Source organism: Rattus norvegicus, chromosome 10 (assembly GCF_021556685.1).
Source record: "Rattus norvegicus strain SHRSP/BbbUtx chromosome 10, alternate assembly SHRSP_T2T, whole genome shotgun sequence".
Classification (NCBI taxonomy): domain Eukaryota; kingdom Metazoa; phylum Chordata; class Mammalia; order Rodentia; family Muridae; genus Rattus; species Rattus norvegicus.
Genome location: NC_141543.1, coordinates 88,610,523 through 88,628,783, shown reverse-complemented (window position 1 = coordinate 88,628,783; position 18,261 = coordinate 88,610,523). Strand labels below are relative to the sequence as shown.

The 18,261-nt window shown below is 47.1% G+C and overlaps 1 protein-coding gene across 4 annotated transcripts in view; it reads right to left on the bottom strand.

The window, feature by feature from the left end:
• Positions 1 to 553: 553 nt before the first annotated feature.
• Socs7 (suppressor of cytokine signaling 7) overlaps positions 554 to 18,261 on the bottom strand; it is a 36,620-nt gene continuing 18,912 nt past the window's right edge. For 3 of the 4 annotated variants that reach the window (NM_001427009.1, XM_087570760.1, XM_087570761.1), the window contains 3 exon segments: positions 554 to 5,690; positions 8,118 to 8,268; positions 8,702 to 8,837. In NM_001427009.1, coding sequence (NP_001413938.1) covers positions 8,148 to 8,268; positions 8,702 to 8,837 — 257 coding nt within the window. In that variant the 3' untranslated portion in view covers positions 554 to 5,690; positions 8,118 to 8,147. 4 annotated transcript variants of the gene reach the window in all.

Here is an 18,261-nt window from a genome sequence, read left to right as displayed (position 1 = left end):
TCTACAAAGCAAGTCCCAGGACAGTCAGGGCTCTACACAGAGACTCTGAGAGGTCCTCCTGTGATTAGCCTAGAGAAGCAGCTTCCCAGAGAATCCAGCAGGAAACCTGCAGACAATTTCCAGGTAGCACACTGGCCCCTGAAGCAGGAAGCAGGATAAGAGGGAGAAGGCAGGTAGGGGTTAAAATGGTCCCGGAACCACCAGGCATTAAGACCCTAGAGCTGGGAGGGCAAAGCTGAAAAAGCAAGGAAGCCTTGCAATCAGCTTCCCCAGGATGGCTGCTGTCACAGCCAGTGCCAGTGCACACTGAGCCACTGCTCACCCAGACAGAAAGGCTCTGGGTACCTCCCGCCTTCCCTAGGCTCTCTGGAGTGCTCCTGCCCTTCCTAGGGCAGCTCGGGCAGTGCGGCCTGTTTCAGTCTTAGGAATTCCCAACAACCCTGCTTTAGAGACAGGACTGGGCGTTCTGCATGGCTGCCAGTGCGGGGACCCCATGCCTGACTGAGAGTGAAGAGCCAGGAGAGACTGAAATAACACAAAGCCAAGCAACAGATCATTTCTAAACATTTTTATTTCAAATCTCTTTTCATCCCTCCCCAAAAAGACATGGGTCGGTACAGCAATCATAAAAAGGAGATACAAACACAAGAGTCAAATGTCTCCCGCACTGACACTTACAAAAAACCGGGAATTATACACAGGGTTTCCAAACAGGACCTGCAGCAGCTACTAATGTCCCTTTACAAGAGTCACACATGCCTATTAGTACAGTATTTACAGACACCCCACTCTGGAACTAATCTACAGGGACATCCCAACACCCACCCCTCTATGCCCAGAAAAATACCAAAACACACCCAAAGTGCATTTGTTTGTTTATATCAAAACATCTCTCCCTCTCCCCGGCCCACCCCAGACCCACCCCCATTGAAGATTGGCCTGCAAGTCTATTTTAACCATTTAGTTATTTTTTATACTTTATGAAAATAAATTATACAGCAACTATTTTAATAAATTAAGCACAGAGGGAGAATAAAGGAGGAAACTAAATGGGAAGACAAAAGCCAGGCCACACTTTGGCTAGGAGGGCAGGGGTGGCTTAGCAGGACAGAGTGGTTGTGGGGGTACGGCTCCCCGGTGGTGAAGATCCCCCAACCACTGAGTCCAGACTGACACCCCTCAGCACGGAGTTTCTGAAAAACCACCAGAATGCACAGCAGGGCCTGTGCCAGGCAGCACCGGGGCAGGCATCCTAATGTCTGGCCTACCCAGAGCGGAGCCTGGATCCTGCCTGTCCCTCTTGGGAGCACCAGGGATGGAGGAGTGGTCAGATCAGCCCATTGCCCACTGAACACAGCAGGGGTCACACCCAAGTGGGCTGAAGAAGAGTGTCTTGTTTTCCCTATCTGTCTCCAGGAGCAGCTGCCGTCGCAGTCCAGCTGCGAGCCATGTTGCTGTCTGCCCGGCTGCTTGTCTGCTCCTTGATGCCTCTTGGCACTATGAGGAGGGATCAGTGGGGCAGGGAGCAACTCCAGGGACTCTCTAAAACCCTCTCAAGATGAAATGGAGTGAAGGCATGTCACAAACTCAGCATGCAGGATTGGCTTTCTGGGAGGTAGATGAAGTGGGAAGGGACAGGACAAAGGACAGAAAGACAAGAGGGACACCAAAACTAGGTGACCCCTACCTAGGACACCAGGAAGCAATGAAAGATCAAGGACACATGAAATCTGCATGTAAAGAAAGGTCCCTTTCTCTGGCAGATTATAGACTCAGTTCTCTATTTTCAACTGCAGTACCACGTCCCCTGAGCCCTCTCAGTGATTAAACCCAATCTCACTCCCAAGATGCTGTTCTCCACTTTTTCAAGGAAGGCCCCATCACACACACTGACACATTGAAGCACAAGGGCTCCAATGCCAAAACAGACGGGTGACCATAGGGGACTGGCAGACGTGACTCTTGTGGCCCAATAATTCTACAGCTATCGTAAGGGGCACACCTTTCTTTCTTTCTTTTTTTTTTTTTTTCTTTTTTCTTTTTTAATAAAAAAAGTTTTACTCCCCAGGAGCAAATAAATCATTTTGAACTACTGATAAACACTGCTGCAGTGAAAAGAAAGATGGCTACATGTATGCAATAGCACAGATTTAGTGTAAGGACAGCTGTGTTGATGACTAGAAATAAAAACCATGTATCCACTCCCCTCTCCCCACAAACCAAACCAAGAGGGTTCCCATAGGGAAAATGTCTAACTCACGCTCTTCCCTCCACACAGTGGGCATTGCCATTCTCTTAAAGTGGAAAGTGAGTCCTAGTCCCCACTAGTGGAAATGGTCCCAACACCCCAACCACAGACAAGACTCGGACAAACGAGGGCACACGCTCACGCAGAATTCTAGACCTGTGTGGCTCTTTCCATCTCTCTGACCTGGCCTCTCACTCCTGCGCTCAAAGGTAAGGGAAAAGCAACAAGAGAAGGGAAGGGAGGAAGATCTTGCCTGGGGAAGTTTTCCTGTCCCTACTTCCTACTGGCTTCAAGCAGGCATGAGCAAGGCTGAAAGGGTGGCTCCCTGGGGCCCTTGTAGGGCTGTACTCCGATTATTTCCTAGTCCTCAGAGACCTGCATCAGAGGGTCTGTGTAGCCATCCCATAACTCCCTGCTTGGACTCAGAGGCTGGCACTGCTATCCACGTTTACTTCACCTTGGTACTAGACCACAATCAAATCAGGACAGTTGGCCTCACAGCCAAGCTCCTGCTCCCTCATGCCTACACTGCCAGCACAGACACACATTTCAAGTAACCACAGGTTGCAGCAGTAGTTGTCACTAGCTTACATCAACATACCCGTCTTGAGGAAGGTTACAGTAGATCAGTTATGAGTGAAGGTTTACAGGCTGAGTCTGGGAGTAGTGACACCCCCAACCACACCTCAGAAAGCCACAGCAGGTCTCTAGAAGTGACTGCCTTTCCTTTCCAGTTTGTGACTGGCACATAACCACCAAAGACAAGTTGAGTCCCCTCTGCAGACTGCATTTCCATTAGCACTGCCCCACCATCAGCAAAAGCTGAAAGGCCAGTGCCCTCTGGCCTTGCTCCTGCACCCTTCTCCCCCAGCCTGCAGCACACAGTGCAGTCAGCAGCTCAACTGCTCTCCCCAATTGCTCATTCCTTCTAACAAGACCTCCTGGGCAGCAGGCCAGGCCTCCTAGAGCTGTGTCCACACTGCTGTTTTGCAGCCCATCCTGCAGAGGCAGGGCCAGGCCAGCTGCCTGTGACGGGAATATCGAGGCTCATAAACACAGTGCAACTCGCTTTCCTGGGACAGAAGCGAGAGGCCGCCATGCTCTGGAGCAGGTAGGTCTGCTTCGCACCTGACTCTAGAAACTCTCCACAGGGAACCCCAGGACTAGAGAGGTGTTTCCTGACTTCTGGCCTTGTCCTCCACCACACCCTCATTCCCCTTAGCCTTCAGACCTGTCCAGCCATTAGGAAGTTTCCGACAAGCAGAACTCTGATGCCGTTGATCTAAGGCAGCTGCACACTTGCCACACATTTCTGCTCTGTACTTTAGTTTGAGTCTCTGTCACAGTGTCCTCACCTACAACCCAAAGCCTTATCACCAGAGCTCTCCCAGAGCTACCTGTGGTCTACCCTGATCATGCCGCTCGATCTGAAGATGGCCCTTGACGGTCTGCTCCAATGAAGCTGCTCCAACCCCTTCTTGGGCAACAGTCACCTTACAGTTCCCTCGGGGCAGGGGCTTGTCTTCTACCTCACATGTCCTTCCACACTACCTAGCTCAGAGCCATGCAAACAATGCAAACACGGGTTGACAACTAATTCTTATATCATGGGCGGCTGAAATGGGAGAAAGAACCTCTCAACTGCAAACATTAAGAAGACCTCTGTGGACTCTGGAGTTTGGGCTCCATTACAGAATGGCCTTTTCTATAAGATGACAAGTGTCCTGTACCCTCCAGAGGTGGAACTTGCAGGTGTGCCAGTCTCCGAATGGTGACCTTATGATGTTAGGGGTCCCATGAGACACGTCAGAAGTGAGCTGGACTAACACGTACACAGTTCATTCTGGGTCTCATTTCTTTACAGCCAGCTGCGAAAGCACACCTCTGTGTTTAGCTCAAGGAGGAGGAAGGTGACTCCCTGCACAGAGGGAGCACACAGGTCACCTTCCAGATAAGACAGTTTTCTAAGTTACTTAGACACAGACTTCACTCCTACCATCAGGAACCCCAAAAGTGATGATATTTACTTTGTCTTCTGAGGCACACAAGAGGGAACACTACAGGGTTGGGAGTAATGAAGACCCACCCACCAGCCCCACTGTCTGTCTTGAGTAGCTCTGTAGAACAGCAAACTGATGTGGCCCATGGCTGGACGTGGCCAGTTTCAGACACAGACTACTCAAGCACCAAAGTCCTTCCCTTCTTCCACATCCATCTCAAAGGCAGGTTTCAAACTAGCATCTGACAGGTTCCCAGTGAGAAAGGCAGCGGGGTCTGACGCAGGACATGTCTGGGTTGTGAGAACAAACACAGGGAGATGAAGGAGCCCTTGCCACCTCCACCTCAGGGGTGGGGTGACACAGAGCAGCCTATCATCATGAGATGCCATGCCTTTTCTGCACGACAGAAATCCTGTTAAGGCTGAGACATGCAGGCTCCTCTAGGAGCACCATAGCTGTTTCTCAACTCCTCCACATTTCCTCACTAGCTGACAGGCAGGGTAACACCGACTCCTTAGCTGTGGGCATGCTTTGCCACAAAGAATCTGGAAGCATGCTCCAGGGTGAGGTTGCTGATGGTGGTGGGGGAAGCCTTGGCAGCCTAGGATTGGAGCTCTGAACTGGCCACGTGACAAGAAAACACCACTGTCTGCACAGCTGGCAGAAGCAGCAGGAGTGTTGGTTTGACCAAAGTGAAATAAATACACAGTTACTGAGGGTAAGGGACTGAGGATGGAGGGAGAACTAGGTTTGCCTCAGGTCACTGAGCTTAAGGAATTTAGTCAACAAAACACACACCAATTCCAAGAGAGGCAATTGTGGAATCAGGTTTGTTAAACCTTGAAAGGAAAGGAGCAGGAGCCAGCAGTCCTCAGCAAACAGAACGACCAGTTCCTCGTGAACAGTTCCTCTCTCACTTGCCACCCTTCTCTCATCTCCTGGTGAAGCTGGAGATGAGAATCAGACACCTTTCCCCAGAAACTTCCAACTTCCTTCTTCTGGACTTCTCTGGCTTCCCCAGCCCTTCCTCCAGGTTCATGGGAAAAGAGCCTCAATGCTGCCTTTGGCACCAGCTGAACAACCAGCCCCCCTCGTCCCACCTTTCGCTTGACCTGCTCATCCCCAATACCACTTTCATTTCAATGGGTATAGACCCCAGCTGCCTTCCACTGAGAAACGTAAATACTAAAACAAACGTCTGAAAAGAAACAGTGTTAAGACTTCTTCCAGTTTTCCAAGGAGCTTATCTAGTCCTGGGGTTCGTGGGGCTGGGGAGTGGGGAGCCCCACTTGGAGGATGGTTGTGTGCTTCTTCCAAGCCCCAGGGATACAGGGGACCAAAGTCTGTGCCGAGAGTCACAACCCTTTCTTCTCTTTCTTCCAGACTCTTCTTTTGTGGTAGCTTCATTTGGTTCTTCAAACTGGAGCCTGTCGATCAAATGCCTAGGTAAAAAGGGAAAGAAACATCACAGAACAGTTCCAACAGAGTAGCAGACCCACAGGGAGGGGAAGGAGAACGACAAGCCACTGTGGGTGGGAGAAGATCAGCTCCAAAGCAGAAGGGCAGCTCAACAACCACATGCTTCCGCAGACACTGAACAGTGGATGTGGCAGTTGCCTCTGTTCATTTTGGGCCTTGTTCAGTCCCACGGTCACAAAAAACAAACACTCTTCCATGGGAAAATTCCCTAAGGACGTCTCTCAGTGCCCTGAGTTAGCATGTTTCAGTCTGATCGTGCCCTCACTCCCACATGATGCGGTTTGGAGCCCCCAACCCAAGGCCTTCTGAATATCTGAATGTGCTCCTATTGATGTGGGTTTCCTCCAGGGCACAGCACTCACAGAAGTCACGTTCTAACTAACGGGTCTTATCACTTCTCAGGAGGGAGCTGGATGGACAGCTTGGCGGCTAAGAGTCCTCACTGCATTTGCAGAGGAACTGGGCTTGGTTCCCAGCACCCATAAAATGGCTCATGAACCCCTGTAATTGATCCCCTGTAACCTGTGCTTATATATGCACACATACACCCCAACACACAACTAAAATTTAAAAAAAAATCTTAGGGGGGTTGGGGATTTAGCTCAGTGGTAGAGCGCCTGCCTAGCAAACGCAAGGCCCTGGGTTCGGTCCCCAGCTACGAAAAAAAAAGAAAAAGAAAAAAAAATCTTAGAAAGCAAAAACAAAAAACCTAGCTAGACTCTGCCAGCACAGAGCTGTGTATGGTGATGGATGCAGGGAAGACAACCAGGAGCTCATCAGACTCTGTCAAAAATAATAAATAAATAAATAAATAAATAAATAAATAAATAAATAAATAAATAAATAAATAAATAAATAAATAAATAAATAAATAAATAAATAAATAGAGTTGCATGAGGGCTCCAGCCTGGAAAGCCTGGTGACTTGAATTTGATTGCCAGAATCCATGAAGAAGTGGAAGGAGTGAACTGACTCCATAAGCTGTCCTGATCTCCACATTCGCACAGTACTGCGATGACCAGTGACAATAACGGTTCCCAACACAGACCAGTATCAGGACAAACCACAGGCCCCAAGTAGACCTCAGCAGGGCAGTGGGGAAATGGCTCTGACTTGAGCACGTCAATTCCTCACTCCTTCTTTTTCTTTTTCATTATGTGTACGCGTCTGTGTGGCACCAGGGAAGCCTGCTGAATCCTTAAGTTATAGAAGGCTGTTAGGTGCGGGACATGGGTGCTGGAACTGAACTCAGGTCCTGGGCAAAAGCAGCATGTGCTCTTACCTGCTGCTGAGCCGTTCTCCAGACACCATTCATTCACTCATTCATTCATTCATTCATTCATTCATTCTCTCTCTCCCTCCCTTCAACCTTCTCTTCCTCCCCCTACCCCATTTCGTTTTTGTGGTGGTGGTAGGGGGGTTTGAAACGGTCTCATGAAGCCGGCCTCAAACTTGCTATGGTGCAAGGCTAGCCTTGAACTCTGATCCTATAGCTTCCACTTCCTCAGTGCAGGGATGACAGGTGTGTGCCACCATGCCCAGTCTAATTTATTCTTTTGAACACTTACTTTGTGGTGGCTAAGAAAAGACAGGCTGCTTTTTCTCATCCCTATCTCAAGCTGGGTGCCTTGGAGAAACTCTTACTACAATGCACGCTTTTTGAAAATAAAGGTGTTCATGAGCTCCTTTAAGTTTATCTCCCTACTGGGCTCTTGCTTTCCATATCGTACATGCAGTGTTCTGCAGATGAGCTGAAGCAGACATTCCCAGGCACATTGTGTCTGCCTTACTTGTGCTCAGTGATAAGCCTGCAGCCTCTAGATGACCCTCTTTGCTGCCAACTCCTGAGTGCTAGGATCACAGGTATGACATGCTCAGTTTGGCAAAGAAAACAATTTCTGAGTAGTAACTAGGAATCAAACTTAGGGCCTCATGAGTGCTAGGCAAGCATCTCCTACTGAAATATATCCCCAGCTCCCGCTTTAGTTTAGTGAGGTAGGATCTGACTAATAAACGACTCGAGTCCAATCTGTCGCTCAGAAAGGCTTGGCTTGACAAACACTCTGTAAGGCTGCAGTTCTCAGCCTTGGTGTGACCCCTTTGGCAAACCTTTATCTCCAAAAGTGCTTTTGTTATGGTTCTTAACAGTAGCAAATTTACAATTATGAAATAGCAACAAAATTGTGCGGTTAGAGGTCAGCACGACATCACGGGAACTGTATGAAACACTGCACACTAGGACAGCGGAGAACCACTGGCTTAAGGCCTCCATGACTGTTGTGTTTTTTTCTTCAAATGAAGTGATGTACCTGTCAGAGAATCAACTATCAGACAAATTTATGGATCAGGAAGTAACCTAGTGCCTAGGCAAAGAGGCAGGGTGTTCCTACCTTCGTGTTCAACAGCAGGGGCCCTCGCTGCTACGTGGAAGGCTCAACCTCTTGCTTCTGTTTGGAAATGAGCTGTGCCTCCTTTAGGGACAGGTACACCTCTTCCTGAGGATCATAGTAGTAGAACTTTCGAATGTAAGAGATCAGAGGTCTGTGAAAAACAAGGAGACAGAGTGTACCATCTACAGGGGCATTTCTCAGGAACTGTGACTACTGTTTCCTTAAGAAAACCATCTCTTCCTGAGCCCTCCTCCCTTCTCCCTCTTCATACGGGTATGACTGCTGAGCAGTCATTGCCAACGTGACAGAATTCTCACCTTCCCATCCGCACACACTTCTGCCTCTCTCACTCTGCTGCACCGCACTCTGCCCACAGCCTGCAGAATGCGGCCAGCACACACATCTTCCTCCCTTTTGCTGCAATGCCACAGCTCTTAGAGTTAAGTGCTAAAACATATAAAATCGGAAGAACACTGCCTACAAACGTTTTATGCCAGGCTTGGCCTCTGGGAGAACTTGCAGGCTTCAGAGGATTTCTATTTCTAATTCGCCCGCCCCCACCCTAGCCCGAGAACCCACTGTACTTAGGCAGTGGCAGATCCGGGATGTGATCTATTCGGACAAGCTGCCGGATCCGGAATCTGCACAGATGCTGGAGGGACTTGACATTGCTGAACCTGGACACTGGGTAGAGCAGCTGCACTGGAGTCGGCGGCAGTCCTTCAAGAATAAACCAAGGAAGCACTCAGAACAACGAAGCTAACTCCAGCTCCCAGAGGAAGAGCTACAGGGTGTCACAGGGCTATTTTAGAGTTCATGTATATACTGTGTGTGTAAAGCCCCTCACAGAGGGCTGTTGACAGCCCTGTGAGAGCACCACTACCATATTTTACCCAAGGGAGCGTTGTGTCCTCTGATAGCCTCCCAAGCAACATTTTGGTTCATTTTTTTTCCATGCAGGATCTTGTTACCTAGCACAGACCCTGAGACTTACTATGTAGACAGCCTCAACCTAAAGCAATGCTCCTGCTTCAGCTCCTGAGTAGGGGGACCACAGATGTGAGCCCCAACACTTGGCTTCCAGAATCATTCTTTTTTTTAAAAAAAAGATTTATTATTATATTTATATAAGTACACTGTAGCTGTCCTCAGATACAGCAGAAGAGGGCACCAGATCCCATTACATGGTTGGGAGCCACCATGTGGTTGCTGGGAATTGAACTCAGGACCTCTGGAAGAGCAGTCAGCGTTCTTAACCGCTGAGCCATCTCTCCAGCCCCCAGAATCACTCTTAATTGTGGAGAATGACCCAACGAACAAGACCAAGCTATAGACTGCTTGGGGCCAAGGGATGAAGCCCAAGCCTGAGGTTCTTAGGGAAGGGTAATAACCCAAAGCTACCCTATTGGGAATGGGAGATACTTGTTCAGCATTATCTAGCAGTATCTTGAAGATCAGGGCTCAGGATGTTCAGAGGTACAATGGGTTTGAATGGCCTTTATTACCAGAAAGGGTCATGTGTTGGAGGTCAGCCTTTTCTGTGGCAGTGTTGGCACCGAACATTTAAGCTCTGAAAGGCACCATAGCATTCCAGCCAGTAAGTAGCAGCAAGAAGGACAGTGTCACTGCCACTCCTGCAGCAGTCTGTTTGGACCAGACCAGGCCAGCTTGGTACTTCTCTTCCTTTACTACTCTCCCTCTACTGCTGGAACATCAGGCTGGCTTACAGGAACAACAATGATGGAGCTCTGAAGGACAACACAGCAGCTTCAAAAGGCTGGGCTTAGTGCAGCAGTGCTCACGTCCCTGTGTGCCTGCTCACAAATGCCTGCCAGGCTCCAAGCAAACCCCTCTGCATGGATCAGAGCTCCTGAGTTAAGTAAGCCCAACCCCCACAGTCAATGCCACAGAACAGATAGCCACCGAGGACAGCAGGGACTAAGACACATTCAAATGAACTAACAATGTTCTGGTTTCCATAAGTGAAGGGACTGTGGAGAGTAAAAGAAGCAAACTAAAAAGACTAAGAAGTGGACTGGAGAGATGACTCAGCAGTTTAGAGCACTGGCTGGTCTTTCCAGAGGTCCTGAGTTCAATTCCCAGCACCCACATGGTGGCTCACAACCATCTGTAATGGGGTCAGATGCCCTCTTCTGGTGTGTCTAAAGAGAGCAACAGTGTACTCCCATTTGGTTTTTCAAGATAGGATTTCTCTGTGTAGCCCTGGCTGCCCTGGAACTTGTTCTGTAGACCAGGCCCCAAGCTGGCCTTGAACTCAGAGATCTACCTGCTTTTGCTTCCCGAGTGCTAGGACTAAAAGCGTGTGCACACATCCAGCTAGGAGTTATTCTCTTAGCCACCATCATACACAAAGAAACACTGCAGACACAGCTGGTTAGAAAAGAAAAATTCTACCATCACTGGGACTTAATTTCAATGGACTTTTTAATGGAAGGCCTGAGGAAAAAGGAACTGAAGCTTGTAGATTGTTTCCAAAGGCCATGCCATGGTTGTTGACAACTAACATTCTCCGAAGGCCAATCCATCACAGCCAGCCATAGTGCACTGTCAGTAAACAAGAAGACTTTTCTGTTTATCTTAAAATATACCTAACTCGGGGTTGGGGATTTAGTTCAGTGGTAGAGCGCTTGCCTAGCAAGTGCAAGGCCCTGGGTTCAGTCCCCAGCTCCGAAAAAAAAAAAAACAAAAAAAACCCCACCTAACTCAGGCTGCAGAGATGGCCCTGTGGTTAAGAGCACTGACTGTTCTTCCAGAGGTCCTGAGTTCAAGTCTCAGCAACTACATGGTGGTTCACAACCATCTGTAATGAGATCTGGTGCCCTCTTCTGGTGTGTCTGAAGACAGCTACAGTGTTCTCACATACATTAAATAAATAAATCTAAAAAAAGAAATTTAACTCAAAGCCATACTTAAGAGAAGTCCCTGCCTGTGCCCCAAACATGGAGACACCAGGTACCTTTGCATCCCGAGAACCTGCTTAAAGCACAGCACTAGTGAAGGCAGCCTGCCCTCAGCACCTCTCCACCTATGGAGCACAGCACTGGAAACCTTTGGGGAGATTCCCGTGTTAGGTGACTCTGAGCACTTGCCTGCTGATAAAGACAGGACATGATACCCATGACTCATCTATGACAACCTCTGCTAGACACCTCACCCATCACAGACTAAGGCTCCTATTCTGAAAGCCTTTACTCTTCTTCCCCCATCCATGTAGCTTTTTCTTTAAGTTTTATTTTTTAATGTGTGGTATGGTGTGTGTGTGTGTGTGTGTGTGTGTGTGTGTGTGTGTGTGTGGTGTGTATGTGTGGGTGGTGTGTGTGTGTGGTGTGGTATGTTTGTGTGTGTGTGTGTTGTATGTGTATGTTGTGTGTATGTATGTATGTGTGTCTGTGGGTGTGTGTCGGTGTGTGTGTGGTATGTGTATATGTGGTGTGGTGTGTGTGTGTGGTGTGTTTGTGTATAGGGTGTGTGGGGTGTGGGTATGTGTATGTGGTGTGTTGTGTTTGTGTTTGTGTGTCTGTGTGGTGTGTGTGTCTGTGTGGTGTGTGTTGTATATGTGTGTTGTGTGTGTCTATGTATGTGTGTGTGTATGTGGTGTGTTTGTGGGGGTGTGTAGGGGTGTGTGTAGGTGGTGTGTGTGTGGTGGGGGTGTGTGTGGTGGGGGTGTGTGTGGTGGGGGTGTGTGTGTGTATATGTGGGGGGGGTGTTGTGTGTGTGTAGGGTGTGTATGTACGTGGGGGGGTATGAGGTGTGTGCGTGAGGTATGTGTGTGTGTGGTGTGTGGTGTGTGTGTGTGTGTATGTATGTATGTGTGTGGATGTGTGTTGGGGGTGTGTGGGGAGGGGGAATATGGCGTGTGTGGTGTGTGTATATGGTGTGGTGTGTTTGTGTGTGTGTGTGCCTGTCTTTCTGTCTGTCTCTATGGCTCCCCTTCCTAGGAGGCCAGAAGTGAATGTCAGATCCCCAGAGCTGGAGTTACAGGCATTTGTGAGTCACCGGGAAGAGGAAGGGAAACCCCAGTGCTCTGAAGAGCAACAAAAACTCTTTGTTTTTTGTTTTGTTTTGTTGTTTTAAAAGATTTATTATGTATATGAGTACTCTGTCTGCAGTGTTACTGCCTGCATGTCAGAAGAGGGCATCGGATCCCATTACAGATGGTTGTGAGCCACCATGTGGTTGCTGGGAATTGAACTCAGGACCTCTGGAAGAGCAGTCAGTGCCCTTAACCACTGAGCCATCTCTCCAGCCCCACAACCAACACTCTTAACTACTCAGTCCCACTCTTTAGCTTTGTTTACTTGTTTGTTTGTTTTGAGATGAGGTCCCATATAGTCCAGGCTGGGCTCCTTCTGCATCTACCTCCCAAGTGCTAGAAAGAGCAAGCAAGCTAGGTAGCTTGAGAGAGGGAGGGAAGGAGGAAAGAAGGAAAGGAAAAAGGGAGGGAGGCATGGGAGGAGGGACAGGACCAAGGAAAGAACAGTAACATGGAAAGTCAGTGTTTTAAAGAGGAAAGACTTTCTTCCACTTCTGGTTTTGGAGGCTCCAGTTCCATGTTGCCTAGTCCTAGGGCTTCTCTGCCTTAGAGTGAGGCAACAATACAGAGATAGCAGAGAAAGTTGCCACGAAAAACTTCTGAGTGTCAAAGGACATCATCAAGAAAGCAAAGACACAGCTGGGGTGTGGCCCAGGCCTGGTGCTGTGCCCACTCAGGAAGTGAGGCAGGTCTGTCTTCAGTTGGAGGCCTGCATGGCCTACACAGTGAGACCCTGACTAAAATCAAAACAATCTGGCCAGGTAGTGGTGGCTGGCGCTAGCCTTTAATTCTAGGCCTCCTCAAGCAGAAGCAGAATTTCTGAGTTTGAGACCAGCCTGATCTTAATTAAAGAGTGATTTCCAGGACAGTCAGAGCTCTACAGAAAAACCCTACATAGAAAAAAACAAACATAAAAAATGTTTTTAAAACCCACAAGATGAGGACTATATCTGCAGATGTGCTGAGAGATTTATACCAAGAATGTACAACAAACTCTGAAACCCAATAATAAAAATGATATAATCTAGGTGAGAAATGAATGCTGCACGGCAGCAAAGCATTCGCTTACCAACGCCCAGCACCCCCAAGTGAACTCACAAAGTCTAGAAAAACAGCAGGCAAAGTGCTGAGCACCTAAACACTGTACACACCTAGAGACTGCTCATGAGGGAGGGAAGACCCCACCACCACTCGTCTGTATGAACACAGAAAAGAGCTAAAAGCAGCTTGCATTACCTCTGTTTCCAGTTGTGGATAAAATGGGACCAGTTGCTTCAAGTCTCTAACTTGACTTCCCCACCATGATGGACTGTATTCCTGGACTCCAAACTGTGAGCTCAAATAAACCCTTTCTTTGGCTGGAGAGATGGCTCAGTAGAGCCAATGGCTGCTCTTCCACAAGACCAATTCCCAGCACCTACATAGCAGCTCACAACCTTTTCTGACTCCAATTTCAGAGAATCTGATATCTTCTGGCCCCCTCGATGCCAGGTATACTGTGGTACACGGACATATATGCAGGTAAAACTCCCATCACACTGTGCTGGACAGTTTAATGTCAACTTGACATAAGCTAGAGTAACATGAGAGAAAGGAGCCTCTGTAAGACTATGCTGTAGGCAGGAAATTTTGGCTGCAGGGCATTTTCTCAATTACTGATTGGGGGTGGGGTGCGTTGGTGCCACTGTTGGGCAAGCCATGGGGAGCAAGCCGGTAAGCAGTGTTCCTCCACGGCCTCTGCATCAGCTCCTGCCTCCAGGTTCTCACCTGGTTTGAGTCCTGCCTTGGCTTCCTTCAATGGAACTCTGTGACTCAGGATGGGTAAGTCAAATAAACTCTTTGCTACCCCAGGATACTTTTAATCATCGTGTTTTACCACAGCAATAACCACCTACCTAAGACACACATAAAATAAATCTTTCAAAGTAAAAATAAACCTTTTCTCTCTTAAGTTGTTTTTTTTTACTTTATAGTAATTTTATTTAGTTAGTTTATTTTTTGTTTGTTTGTTTGTTTTGAGCCAGGGTCTCACTGTATAGCCCAGACTGGTCTAGAACTGACTTTTAGTTATTTATTTCTGTGCCCATGCACTCAGAGAACCCATTTAATGGTACTGGATCCCTGAGATGAAGCTCTAGGCAGCTGGGAGTCACCTGATGTAGGTCCCTTGCAAGAGCAGCATGCACTCTTTTTAAATAGATTTATTCATTTTTATTTTATGTATATGAGTGGTTTGCCTACATGTATGTAAAAGCACTGCATGCATGCCTGACCTGAGGAGTTCAGAAGAGGGTCTCTCAGAACTAGAATGCACAGACAGCTATTGTCATGTAGGTGCTAGAAATAGAACCAAGTTGTCTGCTAAAGCAACCAGAAAAGAAACCAAGTTAGAAACTGGTACTAGGACTAAGGACACTGATAAACTTGGTTATATGGCTCTTAGGCCACTGAAACTATTTTGTGGCTAAATGTAGAAGAATTTAGAACAGTACATTTAAAAAGTTTTTGAGTGCTGGAAACAGAGCTTAACTGGCCATTCTTGTGGGGATTTAGACTGCATGAATACTGAGGAAACTTGAGATAGTGGGGAATAACTTATAAGGTTCCAGAAGGAACAAGGATTCTGTCAGGAACTGGGCTAGAGGCCATTAATGTACTGTCTTAGCCAAGAATGTGCCTCCCTTCTCTTTACATCTGAGAACCTGAGAGGGTGGAAAGCTGATGGACTAATTTGTTTGGTGAAGGAAACTTCAAAACAAGAAGAGAGTGTTCAGGCTGGTGCTGAGAAAGCAGCTGGAATTTAAGAGCCCAGCACCACTGAACAGAGCTCTCCTATCTGCACTAGCACAAACAGGAAAGGAATCCTGAGGGAAAAAAGCTCAGCCCTCAGAGGCCCATTTTGTGAAGACTGAGTTCATTTTAAAAGTGACTCTGAGGGGTTGGGGATTTAGCTCAGTGGTAGAGCGCTTGCCTCGCAAGCGCAAGGCCCTGGGTTCGGTCCCCAGCTCCAAAAAAAAAAAAAATAAAAGTGACTCTGAAAGCTCATGGGCCCCCAGGACCCTTGAAAATCAGAAGTGTGGTGGTGGGGATTTAGCTCAGTGGTAGAGCGCTTGCCTAGCAAGCACAAGGCCCTGGGTTCGGTCCCCAGCTCCGAAAAAAAAAAAAAATCAGAAGGGTGTAGCTTGCTTGATTCTACAGGACTCACAGTTAAGACCTTGGACTTTTAAAGCTGGTGATGGGCCAGCAAGGTAGCTCTGTGGGTAAAGGAGATATTGAAGTGAAGACTGACGGCCTGAGTTCAATCTCCAGAACCCACTCCAGCAAGCTGTCCTCTGACTTTCCATAAGCACCACAGCACACAAATATACATACACACACAAGTAAATAAGTGTAATATTTTTTTAATTAAAAAAAAGGTGAAATTGGCTGGGCAGTGGCACATGGTTAACCCCAGCACTTGCATAGCTCTCTCCAGGCCAGCCTAGTCTACAGAGTCAGTTCCAGAACAGCCAGAGATACAGAGAAACCCTGTCTCGAAAAAAACAAAAGGGGCTGGAGAGATGGCTCAGCAATTAGGAGCATTGACTGCTCTTCCAGAGGTCCTGAGTTCAATTCCCAGCAACCACATGGTGGCTCACAACCATCTGTAATGGGATCTCATGCCCTCTTCTGATGTGTCTGAAGACAGCTACAGTGTACTCATATACATTAAATAAATAAACTAGCTTTAGGGGGGAAAAGATGAAATTGTTAAAGATAACGGGCACTGTAAGTCAGTTGGAAGGCATTTACTATATATTATGACGTGGCCATGAGCCTATAAGGGGCAAGAGGTGGAGCTGTGATAGTTAGCATTGTCATTTTAACAATCTACAATCACCTAATATGCCGGGAGCATGGCTGTGCAGAGTAAACTTGATTTATTTAACTGAGGCAGGAAGATCCATTCAGGTAAACACTTATACAAATAAATCTAAAGAAAAATTAATAAAACAAACCAAAAACATTTACAAATTACAGAGAGATTTAAAGTTGGGCGTAGTTGGGCATGCCTTTAATACCAAAATTGGGGACAGGGTGAGTGGGAGTGGGTGGCACAGAGGCAGGTGAGTCTGTGTCTGAGAGGCCAGCCTGGACTAAGAGTTCTAGGAGAGCCAGGACTGTGCAAAGACCTTCACTCAGAGAGAGACTTTGAAGACAAACTTGTAAAATTGGGTAAGACTAAACTTTAGGGTGTAGGGAAAGGTATTTCAATGATCCCAGCACTGGAGAGGTAGAGACAGGAGAATCAGGAGTTCAAGGTTCCCCTCAGCTATATAGTCAGTTTGAGACCAATAAGGGTTTTATGACATTGCCTAGAAAAAACAAGCAAACAAAAGGAAGACTTGTTGGAAGAGTTGTGCAGTAGCTGGCAGTGCTCAAGGTCCTACCAGCATGGTTTTCACTTTATACCTAGGAACTGGTAGGGTTACCTCCTTCTCCACAAAACATCCAAACTGGATTAGCCAAGCCTTTGGATAGAACAATGATTTAACAGGAAATTCAGAGAACCATATTGTAACCATGAAGATTACAATAGGTAACTTCTAGGCAGAATGATATTTTATTTAAAAATATTCTTGGGGTTGGGGATTTAGCTCAGTGGTAGAGTGCTTGCCTAGGAAGCGCAAGGCCCTGGGTTCGGTCCCCAGCTCCGAAAAAAAGAACCAAAAAAAAAAAAAAATATATTCTTGAGGGGCTGGAGAGATGGCTCAGTGGTTAAGAGCACTGACTGCTCTTCCAGAGGTCCTGAGTTCAATTCCCAGCAACCACATGGTGGCTCACAACCATCTGTAACAGATTCTGGTGTATCTCAAGACAGCTACAATGTACTCATATACATTAAATAAAATATTAAAAAAAATTCTTGAGACAGGATCTCATTCAAGAGCGCTGAGATTGATATATTTAAAATTTTGTCACTGCAAGGTATAGCAGCTTACACCTATAATTCCAGTACTTAGGACGTTAAGGCATGGGAATTGCCACAAGTTCAGGACTAGTCTAGGCCACATATTAAGTGCTGAGGTCAGAAGTTCACTGTCACCTAGGGAGTGTACTTGAAGCCAGCCTGGGATATACCTGCCAAAGCAAATAAATACACAGAGAACGAAACAGACTGCAGAGAATGTGGTTCCACTTCAGGGCTTGCCCAAGACCCTGGGTTGTGTGGGGACTGAATCTGGGAAATAAGCTGAATGCCCCATCCCAATTATCTACAATTTTAGTAGACTAATTAATCAATTAGCTAACTTAGTTCTGTATAAGAATTAAAGAGCAGGGGGCTGGGGATTTAGCTCAGTGGTAGAGCGCTTACCTAGGAAGCGCAAGGCCCTGGGTTCGGTCCCCAGCTCCGAAAAAAAGAACCAAAAAAAAAAAAAGAAAAGAATTAAAGAGCAGCTGATACTACACACTCTAATCTGTGTGCAGTAGCAGAAATCTTAACTGCAAGTTCTGAGGATAAAATAACATTTGCCGGATAAAAAGAGCTGAGACTCCACGAAGTCTCTCAGCAAGCAGAGGTGCTCCAGAGAAATGAGCCATCTTCTGAGAGATCAGCAAACAAGCAGAGCTCATCCCCTTGTCCCTGCAAATCACTTTTTCTACCGTCCCTTCCTTAAGGCTATGAGTTCCCTCAGGGCATCAACTAGCTTACTTGTTATACTGAGTTACAAATAAATGTTTGTTAAATAAATACCCATCATATCCACAAATGTTAAATACCCATCACACCCACAAATGTTAAAACTGCAAGCAGAGTGAACTGTATAAAGAATTCTAACATTTTCCTTCAACCAAGACACACACGAGCCCCAGTGGTGTTGGCAGCACTGCAGCAAATACCAAATGAAGTGAGAATTAATACAGTTCACACCCTGTCGTGCCTTATTTAAATCACCAACATTATACAAACATCACTGTCACCTGGCCCAATCCTGTTCCTGATGTTCTGCCTGAGGCCCCCAAGCAACTCCTACATTTTAGAGCAATGTCTTGGCACCCTGCTTAGGAAGCTAATTTGATTCAAAGTGAAAGCATGAAGATCTCACT